At 48.0% G+C, this 24895-nt stretch overlaps 2 protein-coding genes across 2 annotated transcripts in view; both read left to right on the top strand.

The window, feature by feature from the left end:
- Positions 1 to 19982, top strand: part of PLA2G4C (phospholipase A2 group IVC) — a 59369-nt gene extending 39387 nt beyond the window's left edge. Inside the window, exons 15-18 of the mRNA XM_025365867.1 lie at positions 5243 to 5397; positions 12835 to 13006; positions 14705 to 14855; positions 19445 to 19982. Coding sequence (XP_025221652.1) covers positions 5243 to 5397; positions 12835 to 13006; positions 14705 to 14855; positions 19445 to 19490 — 524 coding nt within the window. The 3' untranslated portion in view covers positions 19491 to 19982. The remainder of the gene's footprint in view (positions 1 to 5242; positions 5398 to 12834; positions 13007 to 14704; positions 14856 to 19444) is intronic.
- Positions 19983 to 24049: 4067 nt separating this feature from the next.
- Positions 24050 to 24895, top strand: part of CABP5 (calcium binding protein 5) — a 14053-nt gene continuing 13207 nt past the window's right edge. The window contains exon 1 of the mRNA XM_025368552.1: positions 24050 to 24264. Within this exon, the coding sequence (XP_025224337.1) occupies positions 24202 to 24264 (63 nt within the window). The 5' untranslated portion in view covers positions 24050 to 24201. The remainder of the gene's footprint in view (positions 24265 to 24895) is intronic.

Genomic DNA, 24895 nt, shown 5'->3' with positions numbered 1-24895 from the left:
ATAGTCTCCATAAGCTGCAATGTTCATGGCTGGTGGAGATCACTCGTGTGTGTGTGTCTTGCTCTGTTTCCCAGGTTGGGAATGCAGTGGTGCAATCATGGCTCACTGCAGCCTCGGCCTTCCCAGCTCAAGCAATCCTCCCATTTCAGCCTCCCGAGTAGCTGAGAACACAGGCACACAGCATCATGCCTGGCTAATTTTTGTTTTTATTTTCCATAGAGATGGGGTCTCACTATGTTGCCCAGACTGATCTTGAACTCCTGGGCTCAAGCCAGCCTCCAACCTCGGCCTCCCAAAGTGCTGGGATTACAGGTGTGAGCCACCCCACACCTAGCCTTCCCTACTGTTTTGTTACAAGACTATAGTGAACATCTTTATGTTTGTGGCCCTGTTGCCCTTGTGCAACTCGGGAAAAGGTGCATCTCCCAGGGCGGTGAATTCTAAAATGTGCCCCCTTGGCCAGGGCTGTGTGTGGCCTGGGAAGGGAACCCTGGCTGGATGTCAGTCCTGCTCACCTCTCCCGGGGTGCTTCCTGCCAGGAACACAGGACTTGAGCTGTGTCTGAGCACCATGCCACACAGCTGCCAGGTCTTATGGCCTCGGAATACACTTTCAAGCGTCGAGTCACTGGATCATGGCGATGAGTGTTTTAGCATCAGATTTCTCTCTGAAGGGCGTGGATGAAGTTGCTTTCTCAGCAATTCTGAGAAAGCAATATACTGCTTTCTCAGTAGCAATATATGAGAGTGTAAACCAAAAATAAAATTCTAAGCCCCGCACCACCCAACCATCTGAATGTACCTCTCCTCTCAACCAGGGCACTCCAAAGTTAACCTGAAAAATGGGTTCAGGCCATGATGGGAAATGGGGGTTGGACATGCCTCCTTATAACCCTCCTCTCTTTTGGAATTCAGAAAAAGCCAACTAGCAGTCATGTCAACACAGTTTTTTTTTTTTTGAGATGGAGTTTTGCATTTTTTGCCCAGGTTGGAGTGCAATGGCATGATCTTGGCTCACCGCAATCTAGGCCTCCCGAGTTCAAGCGATTCTCCTGCCTCCCGAGTAGCTGGGATTACAGGCATGCACCACCACGCCCGGCTAATTTTGTATTTTTAGTAGAGACAGGATTTCTCCTCGTTGGTCAGGCTGGTCTCGAACTCCTGACCTCGTGATCTACCCACCTTGGCCTCCCAAAGTGTTGGGATTACAGATGTGAGCTATCTCAACACAGATTTTAAGTCTGATAAGAAACATTTACATTCTGTTCTCTCTGAAGCCTGCTACCTGGAGGCTTCATCTGCATGATAAAACTTTGGTCTCCACAACCCCTTGTCATAACCCAGACATTCCTTTCTTTTTTTTTTTTTTTTTTTTTTTTGAGACGGAGTCTCGCTCTGTCGCCCAGGCTGGAGTGCAGTGGCGCGATCTCGGCTCACTGCAAGCTCCGCCTCCCGGGCTTACGCCATTCTCCTGCCTCAGCCTCCCGAGTAGCTGGGACCACAGGCGCCCGCCACCTCGCCCGGCTAGTTTTTTTCTATTTTTTAGTAGAGACGGGGTTTCACCGTGTTCGCCAGGATGGTCTCGATCTCCTGACCTCGTGATCCGCCCGTCTCGGCCTCCCAAAGTGCTGGGATTACAGGCTTGAGCCACCGCGCCCGGCCCCAGACATTCCTTTCTATTGCTAATAACTCTTTAAACCAATAGCCAATCATATATTTTTATTTTCCATTTATTTATTTATTTATTTGTTTAGTGATGGAGTCTCGCTCTGTCACCCAGGCTGCAGTATAGTGGCACTATCTTGGCTCACTGCAACCTCCACCTCCTGGGTTCAAGCAATTCTCCTGCCTCAGCCTCCTGAGTAGCTGGGATTACAGGCACCTATCACCATGCTCAGCTAATTTTTGTATTTTTAGTGGAGATGGGGTTTCACCACATTGGCCAGGCTGGTCTCGAACTCCTAACCTCAGATGATCCGCCCACCTTGGCATCCCAAAGTGCTGGGATTATAGGTGTACAGGTGTTAGCCACTGTGCCCAGCCGTCAATCAGAAAAGTTTAAATCTACCTATAACCTGGAAGCACCGCCACCCCTCCTCACCCCTCACCTCCACCCCTCCTCCACTTCAAGTTGTCTCACCTTTCTGGACTGAACCAAGGTATATCTTAGATTTATTTGATTGATGTCTCATGTCTCCCTAAAATGTATAAACCTAGGCTGTGCCCTGACCACCTTGGCCACACATTCTCAGGATCTCCTGAGGACTGCATCATGGGCCATTGGTCACTCACATTTGGCTCAGAATAAACCTCTTCAAATATTTTCCAGAGTTTGACTCTTTTCATTGACAAGAGGAACCATTCCCAGCAGTACTATCCTAGTCTGCTCAGGCTGCTGTGACACAATCCCACAGACTGGGTGACTTAAACAACAGACATTTATTTTCTCACCATTCTCAAGGCTGGAAGTCCAAAATCAAGGTGTCTGTGGGGTGGGTTCCTTCTGAGGCCTCTCTCGGCAGCTTGCAGACAGCGCCTTCTCCCTGCATCCTCGCATGGTCTTTGCTTCAGGTGTATCTATATTCTAATCCCCTCTTCTTAGAAGAGCACTATCATTCTATTGGAATGTTTCAAAGTTTTGTTATGCAGATGGTGGGAGGCATTTGAACCAGAGTGACTCCATCTTGAATGAGGGCTAGGAAAAATTTGGCTCAGCCTTGCTGGGCTGTATCCCCAGGAAGTTAGGCATTCCTAGCCCCTAGGTGTTTATGATTAAGGGAACAGATTAATAATGTTTACTAAATAGACTCAGGCCCAGGAATGTCCTGATATCCTGATATCTTGAGAACAGAAGCATTCCTAATTTTGCTTTAAAAATAATAATATAAGTTCTTGTAAAATATAGTAATTGTGTTTTTTTGTTTTGTTTTGTTTTTCTTTTTTTGTTGTTGTTTTTTGTTTTTTGTTTTAGACAGAGGTTTGCTCTTTGTCACCCAGGCTAGAGTGCAGTGGCGCAATCTTGGCTCACTGCAACCTCTGTCTCCCAGGTTCAAGCGATTCTCCTGCCTCAGCCTCCCAAGTAGCTGGGATTACAGGCATGCGCCACCACACCCTGCTAATTTTTGTATTTTTAGTAGAGACAGGGTTTCGCCATGTTGGCCAGGCTGGTCTCAAACTCCTGACCTCAGGTGATCCACCCGCCTCGGCCTCCCAAAATGCTGAGATTACAGGCATGAACCACCGTGCCCAGCCAAAATATAGTAATTATGAAAATCAACCCTTTATCACAAACCCTTGTAGCAGAGCACATCTCCCCATGTTTTGTTGTTGTTGTTGTTGTTTTCCTATATATAACAAAAGAAGGAGGTGATTCATTCCTCCTCTGACTTTCGGGAGCACGCTACTCTGTCTATGGAGTAACTGTTCTTTCACCCCTTTGCTTTCTTAACAGACTTGCTTTCACTTTGCACTGTGGACTCACCCTGAATTCTTTCTTGTGTGAGATCCAAGAACCCTTTCTTGGGGTCTGGATCGGGACCCCTTTCCAGTAACAGATGGAGGCTCCAGGTAGCAAGCTGCAGAGAGAATAGATTGGGAATGGTTCTTATCAGATTTAAGCTCTGTGTTGGTGTTAAATGCTGGTCAGCTTTCCCTAAATTCCCAAAGGGAGGAGGGCGTCTTGAGGCATGTCTGACCCTCCCTTCCTGTCACGGCCAGGACTAGGTTTTCAGGTTAACTTTGGAGTACCCTGGCCAAGAGGAAGGGTTCATTCAGATGGTTGAGGTGGTGGAGGGTGCTTATCATTTTATTTTTGGTTTATGCTGTGAAAGGAAAATAAATCTTGGGACCCCAAAATCACCAAGCCAAAGGGAAAAGTCAAGCTGGGAACGGCTTAGGGCAAACCTACCTCCCATTTGATTCAAAGTCACCCCTCTGCTCACTGAGATAAATGCATATCTGATTGCCTCCAGTTGGAAAGGCTAATCAGAAACTGGAAAGAATGTTGGCCGGGCTAGATGGCTCACGCCTGTAATCCCAGCACTTTGGGAGACTGAGGTGGGCAGATCACGAGGTCAGGAGTTCAAGACCAGCCTGGCCAAGATGGGGAAACCCTGTCTCTACTAAAAATACAAAAAAAAAATTAGCCTGGCATGGTGGCTGGTGCCTGTAATCCCAGCTGCTCGGGAGGCTGAGGCAGAGAATCGCTTGAAGCCGGGAGGGAGAGGTTGCAGTGAGCTGAGATCGCGCCACTGCACTCCCGCCTGGGCGACAGAACGAGACTCCATCTCAAAAAAAAAAAAAAAAAAAAAAGAATGCAACCATTTACGTCCTATCTACCTGTGACCTGGAAAAGAATGCAACCATTTACTTCCTATCTACCTGTGACCTGGAAGCCCCTTCCCTGCTTTGAGTTGTCCCACCTTTCCAGACCGAACCAGTGTTCATCTTACATATATTGACGTCTCAGGTCTCCCTAAAATGTCGAAACCAAGCTGTGCCCCAACCGCCTTGGGCACATGTCATCATGACCTCCTGAGACTGCGTCACGGGCATGCGTCCTTAACCTTGGCAAAATAAACTTTCTACACTGACCGAGACCTGTCTCAGAAATACTGGGTTAACAACATTCTCACATATTGCTGCTGAGAAGGCACCTTAGTTTGGAACTTCACGCCAAAAACCCCATTAATTACTTCTTTAAAAACCCTGTCTCCAAATACAGTCACATTCTAAGGTACTGGGTGTAAGGGCTTTAACATGTGTTTGAATTATTTATTTGGAGATGGAGTCTCGCTCTGTCACCCAGGCTGGAGTGCAGTGGCGTGATCTCAGCTCCGTGCAACCTCCGCCTCATGGGTTCAAGTGATGCTTCTGCCTCAGCCTCCCGAGTAGCTGGGATTACAGGCACACGCCGCCACGCCCAGCTAATCTTGGTATTTTTAGTAGAGACAGGGTTTCACCGTGTTGGCCAGGCTGATCTTGAACTCCTGACCTCAAGTGATCTGCCCGCCTCAGCCTCCCAAAGTGCTGGGATTATAGGCGTGAGGCACCACGCCTCAACATATGAATCAGGGCTTCAACATATGAATCTGGGAAGAGAAGTCAGCTCCTAGTGGGCAACCTCACGACTGCTGTCTACACTGACAATAATCATCTTCCCATCCCCCTCCCTGCCTTCTATGTACAAGTCTTGCTTTCAGTCCCTGGAAGCAGCTGATCCTCTTTCTTCCTGGGCACCGCAGGTGGCATCCGGGACAAGACAATGAGTAGCCGGAGGCACCTCCACCTGGTGGATGCTGGTTTAGCCATCAACACTCCCTTCCCACTTGTGCTGCCCCCGACACAGGAGGTTCACCTCATCCTCTCCTTCGACTTCAGTGCCGGAGATCCTTTCGAGGTAATCGAGAAGGGCCTTGGGGCTGGTCCTGGGTGGGAGGTGGGCTGCAGTGAAGCTGACTTTGAGGAGGAACTGAGGACGCGGAAAGTGGAAAGTGGGTGGTGGGGAGGTGCTGGCTGGGAAGTCCTGAGAGCCAAATCAACTCACCCATTGCTCCCAAAGCACCCGCAGTCGGCCACATCCAAAGAGCTTTGGATCCAAAGCCATCCCAGACCTTCCCGGGCCCCTCTTCCTGGCAGATGACACTCCCCACTTCTGCGCCTTGCCTGCCCATTCATACCAGTTTGACCTGCGACAGTCTAGCTCCTCACCTGTGCACCTCCTTCCCCAGGCGTGCATGTCTCCAGCCCCGAGGGCGTGTCTTCCTGCTCATCTGGGCTTCCTGGGCAGATAGTGGCCCTCGATAAATGTTGCTGAGTGAGAACATACGCCAGTATATTCGTCCTTAGCATACATTGCACCTTCACCGTGACCACTAGGATCCGTTATCCCTGCCTTCATATCCCGAGTCTGCCACTTACCAGCTGTGTGGCCTGATCCAATGTACGTAACTTCTGTGCCTCTTGGTTTCCTCAGCTGTAAAACTGGGCTAACGATGGCTCCCCCAGGAGTTGTTCTGTGGTTTAAATTAATACTTGTTAATACATGTGAAGTGTTTAGCACAGTGCCTGCCATTTACTGTGGGGTTTATAAACATTTTCTTCCTCTTCTCTCCTCTCCTCCCCTCCCCTCTCCTTCTCTGCCCTGCCCTGTCCTGCCCTCCTTTGGAGACTGGGTCTCACCCTATCACCCAGGCTGGAGTGCAGTGTTGTGATCATAGCTCACTGCAGCCTCAACCTCCTGGGCTCAAGCGATCCTCCCACCTCACCCTCCCAAGTAGCTGGCACCGCAGGCACACACCACCACGCCAGGCTGGTTTTCTAAATTGTTTTAGAGACAGGGTCTTGCTATGTTGCCCAGGCTGGTCTTGAACTCCTGGCCTCAAGCAATTCTCCTACCACCCAAGGCTAGGATTACAGGCACAAGCCACCCTGCCCAGCTATTTTCTTTAAAAATATATACACATACAATATACATGTACATAATATGTAACTATTACATGATATATATCAATACATAGTATATATAAAATAATCATGGTAAAATATATCATCTATTATATTTATGTGTAATATATATACTTATATTCACACACATCTATCAGTTTACATCCTATAATATGAATTAGGAACGTCCATCCTCCTCCCCATGCCATGAGCCAAAACCCCCTTGTCACCCTCTTTTGAGACCCTGGGCCTTGGAATACCCAGGCTTTCTGGTCTTAGGATTTCTGCTGAAATAAAGATCCCAAGACAATATGATAAAGGTGGAACTATCAAGGTCTTGGGAGTCCTTTTCTGCCAAATCTCTGCTGCATGACCCCAAGCGATAGGCTTAACCTCTGAGCCTCAGTTTTCTCATCCTGAAAATGGGAATCGTATCATCTGGCTCACAGGCGATCTGCAAAGCCTCTGTACCATGCCTGGTCCGTAGCTGGTGTTCAGGATGAACAACAATGCGTATCTGGTGATGATGAGAATAGCAAGAGTAATGGTAAGAAAAACAGCAGCACTTGTTAAACTTCAATCAAAGATGACTTCGGAGACCTGCGCTGTCCAGTGCTGTGGTTGCCGGCCACATGTGGCATTTGAGTACTTGAGATGTGCCTGCCCCAAGATGAGGTGTGCTGTGAGGATAAAATACACCTCAGATGTTAATGACCGCATATGGAAAACGCATGTAGAAGACCTTATTCATGATTGGTATATTGATGTACTAGGCAGGTTTCTCCAGAGGGACAGAACCAATAGGACCTACGTCTAGATGAAAGGGAGTTTCATGATCACAAGGTGGAGCCCTACAATAGGCCGTCTGCAAGCTGAGGAAGAAACAAACCAATAGTGCCTCAGTCCGAGTCTGAAAGCCTGGAAAGTAGGGAAGCCCAGCCGGGCGCAGTGGCTCATGCCTGTAATCCCAGCACTTTGGGAGGCTGAGGCAGGTGGATCACCTGAGGTCGGGAGTTCGAGACCAGCCTGGCCAACCTGGTGAAACTCCATCTCTACTAACAATAGAAAATGTAGCTGGGCGTGGTGACGGGTGCCTGTAATCCCAGCTACTTGGGAGGCTGAGGCAGGAGAATCACTTGCACCCGGGAGACGGAGATTGCAGTGAACCAAGATTGCGCCATTGCACTCCAAGCTGGGCAACAAGAGCAAAACTCCATCTCAAAAAAAAGAAAAAAAGTAGGGAAGCCCACGGTGCAGCCTTCGTCTGTAGCCAAAGGCCCTAGAGTCCCTGGCGAGCCTCTGGTGTAAATCTAAGGGTCCAAAGGCCAAAAAACCTGGAATGTGATGTTCAAGGGCAGGAAACATCCAGCACGGGAGAAAGATGAAAGCCAGACGACCCAGCAAGCCAGCTTCTCCCACCTTCTTCCGCCTGCTTTGTTCTAGTCACACTGGCAGCCAACTGGAGGGTGCCCACCCACACTGAGGGTGGGTCTCCCTCTCCCAGTCCACCGACTCAAATGCTCATCTCCTCTGACAGCACCCTCACAGACACACCCGGAAACAATACCAGCTTTCTAGGCACCCTTCAATCCAATCAAGTCGACACCTAATATTCACCATCACAATTGATTACACATCGAGGCAATCATACTTTTGACATATTGCATGAGATAAAACTTTTTCCTTCAAATGTGCTTAATGTAATTGGGTGGTTACAAATTAATAAACAGAAATTTAAGCAAGATATATCTGTAACAATTTAACAGAACCTGATCATCTAAGTTTTTTTCATTTTTCTCAAATTCATCTTTAATTATTTTCATGATGGGGCTTGTAAGAATACTAACCAACATGTAGATGCTATAGTTGAATGTCAAATCTTTTTTGTTTGTTTGTTTTTGAGATGTGATCTTGGCTCACTGCAACCTCCGCCTCCTGGGTTCAAGTGATTCTCTTGCCTCAGCCTCCCGAGTAGCTGGGATTACAGGCGTGCGCCACCATGCATGGCTAATTTTTGTTTTTTTAGTAGAGACGGGGTTTCACCATGTTGGCCAGGATGGTCTCGAACTCCTGACGTCAGGTGATCCTCCCACCTCAGCCTCCCAATGTGCTGGGATTATAGGCGTGAGCCACGATGCCCAGCCGAATGTCAAATCTTTAAAAGGTACTTATGAGAGTAAATTCCTCTGTAATACAATTATGAAGCACCTTCATGATACTTCTGTTTTATGTGTAGAAAAGTGGCTGGGTATGGTGGCTCACTCCTGTAATCTCAGTGCTTTGGGAGGCCAAAGTGGGAGGATCACTTGAGATCAGCAATTTGAGACCAGCCTGGGCAACATAGCAAGACCCCACCTCTACACAAATTTTTTTTTTTTCTTTTGAGACAGAGTTTTGCTCTTGTTGCCCAGGCTGGAGTGCAATGGAGAGATCTCGGCTCACTGCAACCTCCGCCTCCCGGGTTCAAGTGATTCTCCTGCCTCAGCCTCATGAGTTGCTGGGATTACAGGCATGTACCACCATGCCCGGCTAATTTTTGTATTTTTAGTAGAGATGGGGTTTCTCCATGTTGGTCAGGCTGGTCTTGAACTCCTGACCGCAGGTGATCCACCCGCCTCAGCCTCCGAAAGTGCTGGGATTACAGTCGTGAGCCACCACATCCGGCCCAAAATTTTTTTTTTTAGTTAGATGGGCATGGTGGCTCACGCCTGTAGTCCCAGCTACTTAGGAGGTTGAGATGGGATCCCCTGGGCCTAGGAGCTTGAGACTGCAGTAAGCCATGATTGCACCACTGCACTCCAGCCTGGGTGACACAGCAAGATCCTGTCTCTAAAGATAAGTATATGTAGGAAAGTGTTAGAGTCAAATATTCAACTCAATATAAAATAAGAAGAGGAGGCCGGGTGCAGTGGCTCATACCTGTAATCCCAGCACTTTGGGAGGCAGAAGCGAGTGGATCACCTGAGGTCAGGAGTTCGAGACCAGCCTGGCCAACATGGTGAAACCCTAGATACAACTAAACTAAAAATACAAAAATTAGCCAGGCATGGCGGCACATGCCTGTAATCCCAGCTACTGGGGGTCTGAGGCAGGAGGATCACTTGAACCTGGGAGGCAGAGGTTGCAGTGAGCCAAGATTGTGCCAGCCTGGGCAACAGAGTGAGACTCTGTCAAAAAAATAAAAGAAGAAGAAGAAGAAGAGGAAGAGGAAGAAGAAGAAGAGGAAGAAGAAGAAGAGGAAGAGGAAGAAGAAGAAGAGGAAGAAGAAGAAGAGGAAGAGGAAGAAGAAGAAGAGGAAGAGGAAGAAGAAGAAGAGGAAGAAGAAGAGGAAGAGGAAGAAGAAGAAGAGGAAGAGGAAGAAGAGGAAGAAGAAGAAGAGGAAGAAGAAGAAGAGGAAGAGGAAGAGGAAGAAGAGGAAGAAGAAGAGGAAGAAGAAGAAGAGGAAGAGGAAGAAGAGGAAGAGGAAGAAGAAGAGGAAGAGGAAGAAGAGGAAGAAGAAGAAGAGGAGGAAGAGGAAGAAGAAGAAGAGGAAGAGGAAGAAGAGGAAGAGGAAGAAGAAGAGGAAGAGGAAGAAGAGGAAGAGGAAGAAGAGGAAGAGGAGGAAGAGGAAGAAGAAGAAGAAGAAGCACAAGGAAGAAGAAGAAGAAGAAGAAACACTTGTTGAGACTGCATCTCCTTTTGCTAATAAGTGGTTTCTAGTTGTAACACCAGTCCTCTGAACAAAGAAGTCACTTTTGAGTACATAAGGAAAAATAACCACATGCTAAAAGGATAAGACATTCCTCTGACATCTTTACTGGGCCATCTCTTCCTCTAACACTTCAGAAGCTTAGAAATGTAAAGTATTCTTTTGTTAGCTGCAAGAACAAGATAAAGGAGAAATGCCCTTTTTCTTGAGATCGCAACTATGAAGTCACGTGGTTATGCAAAGTCTGCATTTGTGTGCAAAACACACACTGATCTTTTTTTAACTTTTAAGTTCAGGGGTTCAAGTACAGGTTTGTTCCAAAGGTAAACTTGTGTCCTGGGGATTTGTTGTACCGATTATTTCATCATCCAGGTATTAAGCCTAGTACCCATTAGTTATAGCTCCTGATCCTCTCCCTCCTCCCACCCCCCAGCCAGCGCTGCGCCCCAGTGTGTGTTGTTCCCCTCTGTGTGTCCATGTGTTCTCATCATTCAGCTCCCACTTAGAAGTGAGAACATGCAGTATTTGGTTTTCTGTTCCTGGAAAAACACTTATACATTTATCTTTTCTTTTTTTTTTTTTTTTTTTTTTAGACAGAGGCTCGTTCTTATCACCCAGGCTGGAGTGCAATGGCGCTATCTGGGCTCACTGCAATCTCTGCCTCCCATGTTCAAGTGATTCTCCTGTCTCAGCCTCCTGAGTAGCTGGGACTACAGGTGCCTGCCACCATGCTTGGCTAATTTTTTGCAATTTTAGTAGGGATGGGGTTTCACTGTGTTAGCCAGGATGGTCTCGATCTCTTGACCTCGTGATCTGCCCACCTCAGGCTCCCAAAGTGCTGGGATTACAGGCATGAGCCATGAGCCATGAGCCACCATGCCCAGCCTATCTTTTTTTGTTGTTGTTGTTTTGTTTTTGAGACAGTCTCACTCTTGTTGCCCAGGCTGGAGTGCAATGGCGCTATCTGGGCTCACTGCAACCTCTGCCTCCCGGGTTCAAGAGATTGTCCTGTCTCAGCCTCCCGAGTAGCTGGGATTACAGGCGCCCGCTACCATGCCTGGCTAATTTTTGTATTTTTAATAGAGACAGGGTTTCACCGCATTGGCCAGGTTGGTCTCAAGCTCCTGACCTCAGGTGATCTGCCCGCCTCGGCCTCCCAAAGTGCTGGGATTGCAGATGTGAGCCACCATGCCTGGCCCACATTTATCTTTATTCTCCTTGCTTAGTTTTGTCAGTTAACTTGCAGAACTTAACGGATGCCTTTCTAAGACACAGAGACTGAGATATGTTTTTTTTTGGTTGTTTTTTTTTTCATTTGAGGCGGAGTCTCGCTCTGTCGCCCAGGCTGGAGTGCAGTGGCCGGATCTCAGCTCACTGCAAGCTCCGCCTCCCGGGTTTACGCCATTCTCCTGCTTCAGCCTCCCGAGTAGCTGGGACTACAGGTGCCCACCACCTCGCCCGGCTAGTTTTTGGGGTTTCACCATGTTAGCCAGGATGGTCTCAATCTCCTGACCTCATGATCCGCCCGTCTCGGCCTCCCAAAGTGCTGGGATTACAGGCTTGAGCCACTGCGCCTGGCTGAGATGTGTTTTATGTAACTTCAGTAACCTTGGTGCTACAGTAATGAGACATGCAGTGTCCTTTTGCTCTGCTTCAAGACAGCAGGGAAGGAGGTCGTAGGAAAAAGAATAAATGAAATTTGTTACAACTGAGAAACTACTTCTCATTAAGTTTCCCCATGCTGTCACCTTTATTTAAAATTTATTTTTAAAATTAATTTATCCTACTTCTTTTTGCTTTCTTCAAGTGCAGCAAGTAGACAATAGAGAAGTATTTTATGGCCAGGCGCGGTGGCTCACTCCTGTAATCCCAGCACTTTGGGAAACCGAGGCGGGTGGATCACCTGAGGATCCCCAGCCTGACCAACTTGGAGAAACCCCATCTTTACCAAAAATACAAAATTAACTGGGCATGGTGGCACATGTCTGTAAACCCAGCTACTCAGGAGGCTGAGGCAGGAGAGTCGCTCGAACCCGGGAGGCAGAGGTTGCGGTGAGCCGAGATCGTGCCATTGCACTCCATCCTGGGCAACAAGAGTGAAACTCCATCTAAAAAATAAGAAAACAAAAGAAAAGTACCTTCACGGTGACATTATATTTCTGTTACACAGTGATGATGGAGAATATCTCATTTATCTTCCAAATACCCCTGTGAGGTGGATTTTACAGAGCTCCTTTGCAGAGGTGGTGAGATGTACCCATACCACACATCTCTTTGGACCCCTGGGCTCAAATGGTCTTCCCATCTCAGCTTCCTGAGTAGCTAGGGCTACCCGTGCATGCCCCTATGCCTGGCTAATTGGGAAAAAAAAAATTATTGTAGAGATGAGGTCTCCAACATCTTTCTGTGGCAGAGCTGGGATTCAAAGCCTCATCTAGGCACCATTTTCCTTGTCCTCTGAGTCCCACAGCCCCCAGCCCGAAAGGTTACTCTCTAACCTCGCAAATATTGTCTCCAGGTGGACTCGGCGTGCAGGTGATGGCAGAGGCTCACTCTTTCCCTTACAGAAGATGTTGTCCCTGTCCAAGCTGAGCCCTGCTCTGTCGTGTGTCTGGACTGTTAGCTGAGGTCCCGTCAGGTCTCCAGGCCCCAGAGGTCTTCTGGGAGAGGTCTTGCAACAGTTTCTTATTGCCTCCTTCTCAGACCATCCGGGCTACCACTGACTATTGCCGCCGCCACAAGATCCCCTTTCCCCACGTAGAAGAGGCTAAGCTGGATTTGTGGTCCAAGGCCCCCGCCAGCTGCTACATCCTGAAAGGAGAAACCGGACCAGTGGTGATGCATTTTCCCCTGTTCAACACAGATGCCTGTGGAGGTAGGTGCAGGGGAGAAGCAGGTTGAGAAGCCACCTATGTTAGTCTGTTCTCACACTGCTAATAAAGACATACCTGAGACTGGGTAATTTACAAAGGAAGGTTTAATTGACTCACAGTTCAGCATGGCTGGAGAGGCCTCAGGAAACTTACAATCATGGTGGAAAGCGAAGGGGAAGCAAGGCACCTTCTTCACAAGGCGGCAGGAAGGAGAAGTGAGTGCCAGCAGGGGAACTGCCAGATGCTTATAAAACCATCAGATCATTTGGGCGCAGTGGCTCACACCTGTAATCCCAGCACTTTGAGAGGCCGAGGCAGGTGGATCACAAGGTCAGGAGATCGAGACCATCCTGGCTAACACATTGAAACCCTGTCTCTACTGAAAATACAAAAAAAAAAAAAAAAAAATGCTGGGCATGGTGGCGCGTGTCTGTAATCCCAGCTACTCAGGAGACTGAGGCAGGAGAATCACTTGAACCTGGGAGGAAGAGGTTGCAGTGAGCCGGGATCACGCTACTGCACTCCAGCCTGGCAACAGAGCGAGACTCCTTCTCAAACAAATAAATTAATACATACCATCAAATCTCGTGAGAACTCGCTCACTGTCATGAGAACAGCATGAAGGTAACCACTTCCATGCTTCAATTACCTCCCACGGCACTTGGGGATTATGGGAACTACAATTCAAGATGAGATTTGGGTGGGGACACAGCCAAACCATATCAACACCAGGCCAGGCTGAATGGATCTGCGCTGTGCCCTGGGGGACATCTCGTTATGCTCCAATATCTGATGGTCCAGTGAGTCATCCTGTCCACCCTCGGGCCTGGAGGATGCCAGGCTGCCTCTCTCGGTCTTGCATGCCTCTGCATGTTCCTGCCTCTCTGCAGCATTCTTGTCCTACCTGAATATCCAACGCCTTCCACCTGGACATCCCACATTCCTCATCCAGTCTCAGGTGAGCAGCTGCCTGGAAGGCCTAGAATCCAGGATAGGTGGTACTCCAGGGCCTGATTGTACCACTTCCCACAGTGGACTCCTTTTAGCTTGTCAATCATGTCTCCTGCGATGAGACTCCCATTAGGGATAAATTGTGTCTGTTTTCTTCCTTCATTTAACAAACACTTATTGGTTACCTACGCTGCATCAGCCGTAGTTCCAGGAGAGGCAGGCTGGAGTAGTAAAGAAGACAGGAAGCGGAGGGCCAGGCGCGGTAGCTCACACCTGTAATCCCAGCACTTTGGGAGGCCAAGCAGGGGCAGATCACCTGAGGTCAAGAGTGCAAGGCCAGCTTGGCCAACACGGTGAAACCCCATCTCTACTAAAAAATACAAAAAATTCTCCAAGCGTGGTGATGCATGCCCGTAATCCTAGCTACTTGGGAGGCTAAGGCAGGAGAATTACTTGAACCTAGGAGATGGAGGTTACAGTGACCCAAGATAGTGCCATTGCATTCCAGCCTGGGAGACAAGAGTGAGACTCTGTCTCAAAAGACTGGAAGGGGCATGGATCATAAAAATATAGATAAATCCATAACCTCATGTGTCAGTAAAACTTTATTTATAAAACCAAAGTGGTGGGCTGACTGGATTTGGTCTACAACTGTAGTTTGACAAGCCCTGATGTAAACAGACAAAATCTGCAGAATTAATTGTCCAAACTCACGATGCATTTTCTTCATTGGTTTGGTTATGCTTCAGATGATATTGAGGCATGGAGTGACACATACGACACATTCAAGCTCGCTGACACCTACACTCTAGATGTGGTGATGCCACTCTTGGCATTAGCCAAGATGAACGTCAGGAAAAACAAGAAGAATATCCTTAGAGAGATGAGGAACGCGGCCATGTAGGTGGGAGACCATAGTCACTCTGATGCCTATACTCATTCTGTAAGTATCTGTTGGAGAACTTTCTCTGCAACAGGCAGGAGGGCTGAAGGGGTGAAAAAAGATAGGTAGTTTCTCCCCCACTTGAGCTTGTGTCTCAGTAGTGGACTGACCACGAACAGGGTCAGGAGTGAATGGTTTTCTGAAGAGTGAAGCAGGCTGTGTTTGTTTGCTAGGGTTGCTGTAACAAAATACCATTGGCTGGGTGGCTTCACTGAAATTGATGGTCTCATGGTGCTGGAGGCTGGAAGTGTGAATTCACAGTATCAGCAGTGCTGGTTCCTTCTGGGATCTGTGAGGGAGAATTTGTTCCATGCTTGTCTCTGTGTATATTAGTCCATTTTCACATGCTATAAAGAACTACCTGAGACTGGGTAATTGATGAAGAAAAGAGGTTTAATTGGCTCACAGTTCCAAAGGCTTAAGAGGAAGCATGACTGAGAGGCCTCAGGAAACTTACAATCGTGGTGGAAGGTGAAGGGGAAGCAAGCACATCTTTACGATGGCAGAGCAGGAGAGAGACAGAGCAAAGCAGGAAGTGCTACACATTTTTAAACAACCAGATCTCATGAGAACTCCCTCACTATCACCAGAACAGCAAGGGAGAAGTACACTCCCATCAATCGCCTCTCACCAGGCCCCTCCCACAACAAGAGGGGATTACAATTTGAGATGAGATTTGGTTGAGGACACAAAGCCAAACTATAGCTCTGTGAAAGGAAAATGAAATCTCACAACCCCAATTCACTGTGCCAAAAGGAAAAACTTAAGCTGTGGCTGGGCACTGTGGCTCATGTCTATAATCCCAGCACTTTGGGGAGCCAAGGCAGGAGGATCGCTTGAGCCCAGGAGTTCCAGATCAGCCTGGGGCAACATAGTGAGACCACATCTCTACAAATAATTTTAAAAATTAGCTGGGTGTGGTAGCACAGGCTTATAGTCTTAGCTACTCAGGAGGCTGAGGTGGGAGGATTGCCGGAGCCCAGGAGTTTGAGGCTGCAGTGAACTATGATCGTACCACCCCACTCCAGGCTAAGCAACAGAGCAAGACCTTGCCTCCAAAATAAAAATTTAAAAAATTAAAAATTAAAAATTAAGCTGAAAGCTTAATTAAGCTGAGTCATGCAAGAAACTATCTTTCCTTTTGTTCCTATACCACAGATATCTCCACAGATAGCTTACTCTATCGATATGGTTTGGCTCTGTGTCCCCACCCAAATCTCATCTCGAATTGTAATCCCTACGTGTCAAGAGAGGGACCTGGTGGGAGGTGATTGGATCTTGGGAGTGACTTCCCTTATGCTGTTTTCATGAGAGTGAGGGGGTTCTCATGAGATCTGATGGTTTTTAAGTGGCAGTTTCCCCTGCTGTCTCTGTCTGTCTCTCTCATTCTCTCTCGTCTCTCCTGCCACCCTGTGAAGAAGATGCCCTGCTTCCACCATGACTATATTAGGTTGGTGCAAAAGTAATTGCAGTTTTGCAACTAAAAGTAATGGCAGAAACCGCAATTACTTTTACACTGACCTAATAAGTTTCCTGAGGCCTCCCCAGCCATGTGGAACTGTGAGTCAGTTAAACGTCTTTTGTTTATACATTACTCAGTCTCAGGTAGTGTCTTTATCGCAGTGTGAGACCGGACTCATACAGTTCTAGAAGTCAGAAATCTGAAACGAGTGTTACGGAGCAAAACCCGAAGTGTTAGCAGGGCCGACTTCTGTGGAGGCTCCAGGGGGGAAGCTGTTCCTTGCCTTTTTCAGCTTCTAGAGACTACCCACATTCCTTGGCTCATGGCCCCTCCTTCAGCCTCTTGCTTCTGTCATCTCATCTCCTCCTTGCTCTGACCTCCTGCCTTGCTCTTATAAGGAAAGACCCATGTGATTCCATTGGACCCACCCAGATACCCAGGATCCTCTCCTCATCTCAGGATCCTTAGCTTAACCTCATCGGCAGAGTCCCTTTTGCCATGGAAAATCACATACTGGCCAGGAGCAGTGGCTCACACCTGTAATCCCAGCACTTTGGGAGGCCAAGGCAGGCAGTTCGCTTGAGCTCAGGAGTTCAGACCAGCCTGGGCAACATGGCAAGACACCATCTCTACTAAAAGTACAAAAAAATAGCAAGGCATGGTGGTATATGCCTATGGTCCCAGCTCCTTAGGAGGCTGAGGTGGGAGGATTGCTTAACCTTGGGTAGCGGAGGTTACAGTGAGCCCAGATCACACCACTGCACTCCAGCCTAGGTGACAGAGTGAGACCTTGTCTCAAAAAAAAAAAAAAAGTCACGTATTCATGGGCTCCAGGGATTAGGATAGGGACATCATTGGGAGCCATTATTCAGCCTGCCACAAAGACACAGGCAGGACCCCGATGACAGAAACCAGGGGAAGAGTTAGAATTTTATTTTGCATATAGTGGGAAGCTGTTGTTAAGTTTTGAGCAGGGGAGTAGCTTTATCTGAGTCACCTTTTCAAAGGCCCACCTGGCTCCAGTGTAGTTGGTCCCTAGACAAGATAATTAGCACCCTGAGGACCAGGTTGAGTCAGTGACCTCAGGGTTGCAAGGTAGAGGGAAGAGAAAGCCACTCTGGGCCTCTGGACCAGTTTGTGTTCCCCAGACAGTTTCCCCAAAAGCCCTGCCTGGCATGGGGAAGGTCGATTATTTGCTACTCATCTGTCTTCTAATGAGGGGTTGTATATTAGTTTGCTGGGGGTGCCATTAAAAAGTACCACAGAGGCTGGGTGTGGTGGCTCAAGCGTGTAATCCCAGCACTTTGGGAGGCGGAGGTGGGTGGATCACGAGGTCAGGAGTTCGAGACCAACCTGGCCAACATGGTAAAGAAGCCCTGCTCTACTAAAAATACAAAACTTAGCTGGGCGTGGTAGTGCGCGCCTGTAGTCCCAGTTACTTGGGAGGCTGAGGCAGGAGAATCGCTTGAACCCAGAAGGTGGAGGTTGCAGTGAGCCCAGATCGTGCCACTGCACTCCAGCCTGCTGACAGAGGGAGACTCCGTCTCAAAAAAGCACCACAGATCAGGTGACTTAAATAACAGACACTTATTGTTTCGCAGTTCTGGAGGCTGGATGTCCAAGATCAAGGTGTGAGCAGGGGTGGTTTCTCCTGAGGCCTCTCTCCTTGGCTTGCAGATGGTGCCTCCCTGTGTCTACACATGATCTTCCTCTGTGCCTGTCCACTTCCCACCTTCTCACCTGTAGAACTCAGGGCTTATTTATGCTTATTTGTTGACTCTCTCTCCTCATAACAAGGTGTGCAGCAGTGTGGGGTCAGGAACCACATCACTTTGCCCCCCACAGTGTCCATTCTTTCATTCGTTGATTCCACGAACATTTCCTGGATGCCGACTAGATCCAGTCTGCCCAGGTCCTGCAGCCATGGCTGCATACAGGTCAGGTGAGGCTCTTGCTCTTGTAGAATGGTACCTCCTCCCGGGGGGCAACATGACATAAACAGGTAAACAAAGGAGTCAACAGGATGGCCATGGAGAGTAAGTGCCGTGGAGATGACCAAACCTGCGGTGTGCTGAGGAGTGAAGTGAAGGCTTTTTAGGAAAGGGTCTGGGGGTCTGGGAAGGCATCCCGAGGGAGAGACCTTTCACCTGGGGCTGAATACTGAGAAGGGGTGGCCATGAGGAAGTCTTGGGGAACAGAATTCTGTGCAAAGGGAAAGTAAATGCAAAGTATCTGGAGTGGGAAAGACCTTGATCTATGTCTTACCTGTGTCTATAACATTTTGTACTGATATAAAGGCATATCTGAGGCTGGGTAATTTATAAAGGAAAGAGGTTTATTTGGCTCATGGTTCTGCAGGCTGTGCAAGAAGCATGGCACCTGTATCTACTTCTGGTGAAGGCTTCAGGGAGCATCCAATCCTGGTGGAAGGGGAAGGGGAGATGGCATGTTACATGGCGAGAGAGAGAAGGGAGGAAAGTACCAGTTTCCTTTTAACAACCAGATCTCAAGTGAACTAATAGAGCAAGAACTCACTCATTACCGCAGGGAAGGCACCAACCCATTCATGAAGGATCCACCGCCATGATCCAAACATCTCCCTCTGGGCCCCACCTCCAACACTGGGGATCACATTTCAACGTGAGATTTGGAGGGAATGAATTTCCAAACTATATCAGTCTATTCAAGGAACAGGAAGAAAGCTGCTATTGCTGGATCAGGGTAGGGGAAGCGCGGAATGAAAGGTGATTGGAGAGATGGACAGAGATCAGATCTTGTGAATTCTGGCAGGTATCATGACATTTGATGTAGGCCAAAGAGTTAGCTCCTAGCCCAGCATCTGATACATGCTTAATAAGCATAGTGTTGGATACATAAACATTTACATGGTAAACATAGATCACAAGAGCTCCACAGGAGGAGGTGGTGGAGCTCCAGGTCTTCTCAGTTCATGAAAGAATGGATGAATGTCTTTCTCCTAAGTCATGTCTGACCTGTAGAGGCTTCCAGATCTTCTAATCTTATCCAATGTGCAACACTTCCTACAAAGCACAGTGGTAACTTCCAACTTTCCTTTCTCCCCAGGCTCTATTACCTGAAGCATTATGCCCAAAGTTGCTCCTTGGTGTAGATAAGCCTCAGCTTCCAGGGCAGTATGGGCCTGTTGGTCTACCAGGGCCCTGATGTCCACCTGGCCTTCCTGTTCTTCACTCCCTTCAGCCACACACTTCATGAGTTCACCTTGGCTATCCTAACAGGGCCAATCACCAGTGACCAGCTGGACTGTGATTTTGATAGCATCATTCAGAAGAAGGGGTCCAAGGAGCTGCAGGTGGTGAAATGTGTCCTGCAGGTCCCTCGGGAGATCCTGGAGCTTGAGCATGAGTCTCTGACAATCAGAAGTATCATGTCCAATGTCCGGATAGCCAAAATGAACGCGGCAGATCAGACCAATGCCTTTCACTGCTCCTTTATTACTGCACTTCCAGCCAGTAGCTCTGTAGAAGTTAGCTCTGTAGAAGTAAGAGCTGGGGTTTAAATCATGGGCTGTCTCTCCAGCCAAGTGGAGCTCTGAGAATACAACAGGTGCTCAATAAATGCTTGCTGATTAACTGATGGATTAGCTGTGCGTGTGTGTCTTGGTCTGCCACCACCCCTACTGCGGCCCTTTTCACCCTCTGTGTACCCTTTACTTCTTCCTTTCTTCCCTTCCCCCTTTCCTTTCCATCTTCTTCCATCTGTATCTCAGCAATTCAGCATGGTGGCTCCACAGCTGGGCTTGAATCTTACTTCTGTTACCTACTCACCATGAGAACATGGACAAGATCCTTCACCTCCATGCCCCAGTTCCATCATCTGTAGAATAGACCATCATGGAGCCTGTATCCTTGAAAGGCTTAACTGAGTTAATGAGTCTCAAGACCTTAGAATAATGTCTGGCACTGATGGAGTTCCAGAGCAATTATTATTCATACAGGCTCTCCAGAATTAAAGCAGGACTGTTAAGGGATGAACTGTGTGTCCCACCCCCACCAAAAGATGTGGCCATTGTTACCCCCAGTGCCTGTGAATGTGGCCTTGCATGGAAATAAGGTCTTTTACCAATGTGATCAAGTGAAGATGAAGTTATTTGTGTGGACGCTAATCCACAATGACTAGTGTCCTTATGAAAAAGGAGGATTTCACCCGGCACGGTGGCTCACGCCTATAATCCCAGCACTTTGGGAGGCCGAGGCAGGCGGATCACGAAGCAAAGAGATCGAGACCATCCTGGCCAACATAGTGAAACCCGATCTCTACTAAAAGTATAAAAATTAGCTGGGCTTGGTGGCACACACCTATAGTCCCAGCTACTCGGGAGGCTGAGGCAGGAGAACAGCTTGAACCCAGGAGGCGGAGGTTGCGGTGAGCCGAGATCACGCCACTGCACAGGTTCTCATAACCCTTTGAGCCTGGCAACAGAGTGAGACTCTGTCTCAAAAAAAAAAAAAAAAAAAAAAAAGAAAAAGAAAGAAAAGGGGAGATTTAGGAGACGGGAAGCATTATGACAAATACCTAATGCATGCAGGGCTTAAAACCTAGATGACGGGTTGATGGGTGCAGCAAACCAGCATGGCACATGTATACCTATGTAACAAACCTGCACGTTCAGCACATGTATCCCAGACTTTAAAATTTTTTTAAAAGGGGTGGAATTTAAAAACAGAGACAGGCATGTATACAGAGGGGAGGCCATGTGAACATGGAGGCAGGGATTGGGGTGAGGCATCTACAGGCCAAGGGGCTGTCAAACTATTGCCAGCAAACCACCAGTCATCCCAAAGAAGACCTTGAGAGCAGAAGGATCCAGTTCAGAATTCTGTGTTGCATTCAGTCGTGGCTTTTTTTTTTTTTTTTTTTTTTTTTTTTTTGAGACAGAGTTTCACTCTAGTTGCCCAGGCTGGAGTGCAATGGCACAATCTTGGGCTCACTGCAACCTCCGCCTCCTGGGTTCAAGCGATTCTCCTGCCTCAGCCTCCCAAGTAGCAGGGATTACAGGCATGCGCCACCACGCCCGGCTAAGTTTTTTGTATTTTTAGTAGAGACGGGGTTTCTCCATGTTGGTTTGGCTGGCCTCAAACTCCTGACCTCAAGTGATCTGCTCACCTCGGCCTCCAAAACTGCTGGGATTACAGGCGTGAGCCACCGCCCCGGCCTCGGCCGTGTCTTCTTAGTCTCCTCCTATCTCGAATGGTTCCTCAGTCTTTCCTTGATTTTCATAACCTTGACATTTTTGAAGCTTACAGGCCAGTTATTTTGTAAACCATCCCTCCGTTTGGGTTCGTCTGACGTCTGATTATGATGAGATTCAGGAATCTTACAGAAGCGACGCTTTGTTCTCGTGACATCCTGTCAGGTGGCGCAAAATTCCAACTTACCACATTACTGATGCTGTCCGCTTTGACTAAGATGGTGTTTGCCATGTTTGTCCACTATAAAGTAACTCCTTTGAAACTGGTATTTTGTAGGGAGGTATTTTGAGCTCTGTAAATATCAAACTTCCCACTTACCTTTTTATTTATCTGAGTATGGACTCCTGGTTTCCTCTGTGGTCCTGTGTAATTTGTTACTATCATTATTTATTTTGACTCTCAAACTGCCCAGTATGGCCAATGGAGCTTCTTCAAGCAGACTCCTTTGTTCTTTCCACATGTCCTCATAACTCTGAGCAATTTCTTGCTTTAAGCATAGGATGTTTGTAGGTTCATCTTGTTCTTTTTTTGCCCTAGACATGGAATCGGCCAAATTTCCTAAGCACTCTGGTGTCATTTGATGGAGAATAGTAAATAGAAGTCAAGATTTGGATGCTAGCGGTGCTCATTTGTATGGGCCATCACTGTTTCTATGTTCTCTTAGTGGAGAGAGCTAGAGAATATGTGTACAAATGTTCCTATACACACTGAAACTATGTGTTTATTTTTATCTCTATACACAATTGAGATCCACGAGGACGTACCAGCACCTCCAGTTACAGTCCAACACCACAGGGCTCATTCGACTTTCCTCCTTTCTGTCTTAGTAACTCCCTTTTCCAACAGTGGGAGACCTGGCCCCCATTCCCCTTACTCACCATGTGTAGCCAATTTCCCTTCTCCTTTGCCATTTCACCCCTGTGGGAATGTCTTTCCCAGCCTAGTCTGGCTTCAACACCATACACCATGCTATTCCCATGAATGGACATCCTTCTGTCTCTGCTTGGGTTGTGACAACCCATGCCAGATGCCCCCTGTGTGGCCTCCTCCCTAATTGCCTTACAGTGCAAACCCCTGCCCCAGACAATGCCTGCGTATAAACGCCCCCACCCCACTCAGTTCATGTTCCAAATTGTGGACTCCTCCTCACCCCACTACCCCATCTGGCTCCCCATACCAGATGGCCCCCAGCCCCCTCCTCCCCTAACCCTACCTAGTGTGGAACCTCAAAACCCCTTTAGGCTTTGACACCACCATAACTTCTCACCCTCCCTGACACCCCCCACCTTGCTTTTCCCCTCTAAATCATTCAGGAAAGACAGAAGGAAAGAGATGAACAGAGAAAGAGAAAATGCCATGCTCTTAGTCACTGTGCACGCCCACTTCTTGAAGTCCATGCTTGCATCCTGCTCACTCGCACACATTCCCAACTCACCCAGGAAAGCTCCCTGAGGCCGGGCGCCCTGTGCTCTCCATCTCACTGCCTAGAAGCCAGTCTTGGATTGACCCTTCACATGCTTGTTGGAACATTGAATAAATGATGCCCTCTGCTCTAATCCCCTCCACCATTTTCTTTTATTTCCTTCCCTCCCTTCCTTCCTTCCTTCCTTCCTTCCTTCCTTCCTTCATTCCTCTCTTTCTTTCTCTCCTTCCTTCCTTCCTTCCTTCCTTCCTTCCTTCCTTCCTTCCTTCCTTCCTTCCTTCCTTCCTTCCTTCTTTCCTTCTTTCCTTCTTTCCTTCTTTCTTTCTTTCTTTCTTTCTTTCTTTCTTTCTTTCTTTCTTTTCTTTCTTTTCTTTCTTTTCTTTCCTTCTTTCCTTCTTTCCTTCTTTCCTTCTTTCCTTCTTTCCTTCTTTCCTTCTTTCCTTCTTTCCTTCTTTCTTTCTTTCTTTCTTTCTTTCTTTCTTTCTTTCTTTCTTTCTTTCTTTCTTTCTTTCTTTCTTTCTTTCCTTTTCTTTTCTTTTCTTTTCTTTTTGAGACAGGGTCTCACCATGTCAACCAGGCTGGAGTGCAATGGTGCAATCATAGTTCACTGCAGCCTGGAGTGCAATGGTGCAATCATAGCTCACTGCAGCCTCAAACTCCTGGGATCAAGCGATCCTCCCATCTCTGCCTTTGGAGCAGCTGGGATTAGAGGTGTGAACCACCATGCACAGCTATTTTTTTATTTTTTGAAAGACAATGTCTCTGTGTGTTGCTCAGGTTGGTCTCAAACTCCCGGGCTCAAGTAATCCTCCCACCTCAGCCTCCCAAAGCACTAGGACTACAGACATGAGCACCACATCCAGCCTCTAATTCTCGCTTTTTAAAATGCACCTTCCAATTCCACTCTGGGGATAAAGGAGTCACAGAGCCTGACTCTGGCTCTCCCCACCCATATCATTCAAGCCAGATGGGGAGGCAGGGACAGCTCTGATCCCTCCCCAACTGGGTAGAGATTTCCAGCCCAGCTGTCACAGCTCTAAGACACAGGGACCGAGGGAGAAGCCAAGAGAGGCAGGAAGAGGTGGCAAAGGAGTGCTACAGAAGATAAGGAGGCTGAGCTCCGACAGGGAGCAGGGAGGAGGGGCCATCTTGAGACTGGTGCCCTGCAAGCTCCACCCCACCCCTCCATGCAGTTCCCCATGGGCCCTGCCTGCATCTTCTTGAGGAAAGGCATTGCTGAGAAACAGCGGGTGAGGTGGGGAGAGAGGGAAGGGTGGTGGGCAGGGCAAGGGGAGCAGGAGTGTGGGACAAAGAAGAGGACATGATGGTGCCATAGAACCAGGGGAACAGGCTGATAGAGCAGGAGCTGAGAGGTACAAGAATTCCAAGGACCCTGGTGGGGTCATGTAAGCCAGTGAGATAAATGGGTGGGGGTAAAATCAGAAGTCAGGAGCAAAAAGAAGGAGAGAAAGGGAAGAAAAATGAAGAGAAGTGAGATGATGTCATTGTTGAGATTACCATTATCCTTTTCTATGGATGCTTATTGTGATAACAGTGGTGGTGGTGGTGATGATGGTGATGGTGGTGATGATGGCGGTGGTGGTGATAATGATGGCATTGATGATGGTGCTGATTATAGTGGTGATGGTGGTGATGATGCTGGCAGTGGTGATGGTGGTGGTGATGGTGATGATGGTGGTGATGGTGGTGGTGATGGTGATGGTGGTGGTGATGATGGTGATGGTGGTGGTGATGGTGATGATGGTGATGGTGGTGGTGATGGTGGTGGTGGTGGTGGTGGTGATGGTGGTGGTGATGGTGATGATGGTGATGGTGATGATGGTGGTGGTGATGGTGATGATGGTGGTGATGGTGGTGGTG

The sequence above is a fragment of the Theropithecus gelada genome, chromosome 19, assembly GCF_003255815.1.
Source record: "Theropithecus gelada isolate Dixy chromosome 19, Tgel_1.0, whole genome shotgun sequence".
Classification (NCBI taxonomy): Eukaryota; Metazoa; Chordata; class Mammalia; order Primates; family Cercopithecidae; genus Theropithecus; species Theropithecus gelada.
Note: the sequence above shows the minus strand (reverse complement) of the source record. Positions and strands in the feature narration are given on the sequence as shown.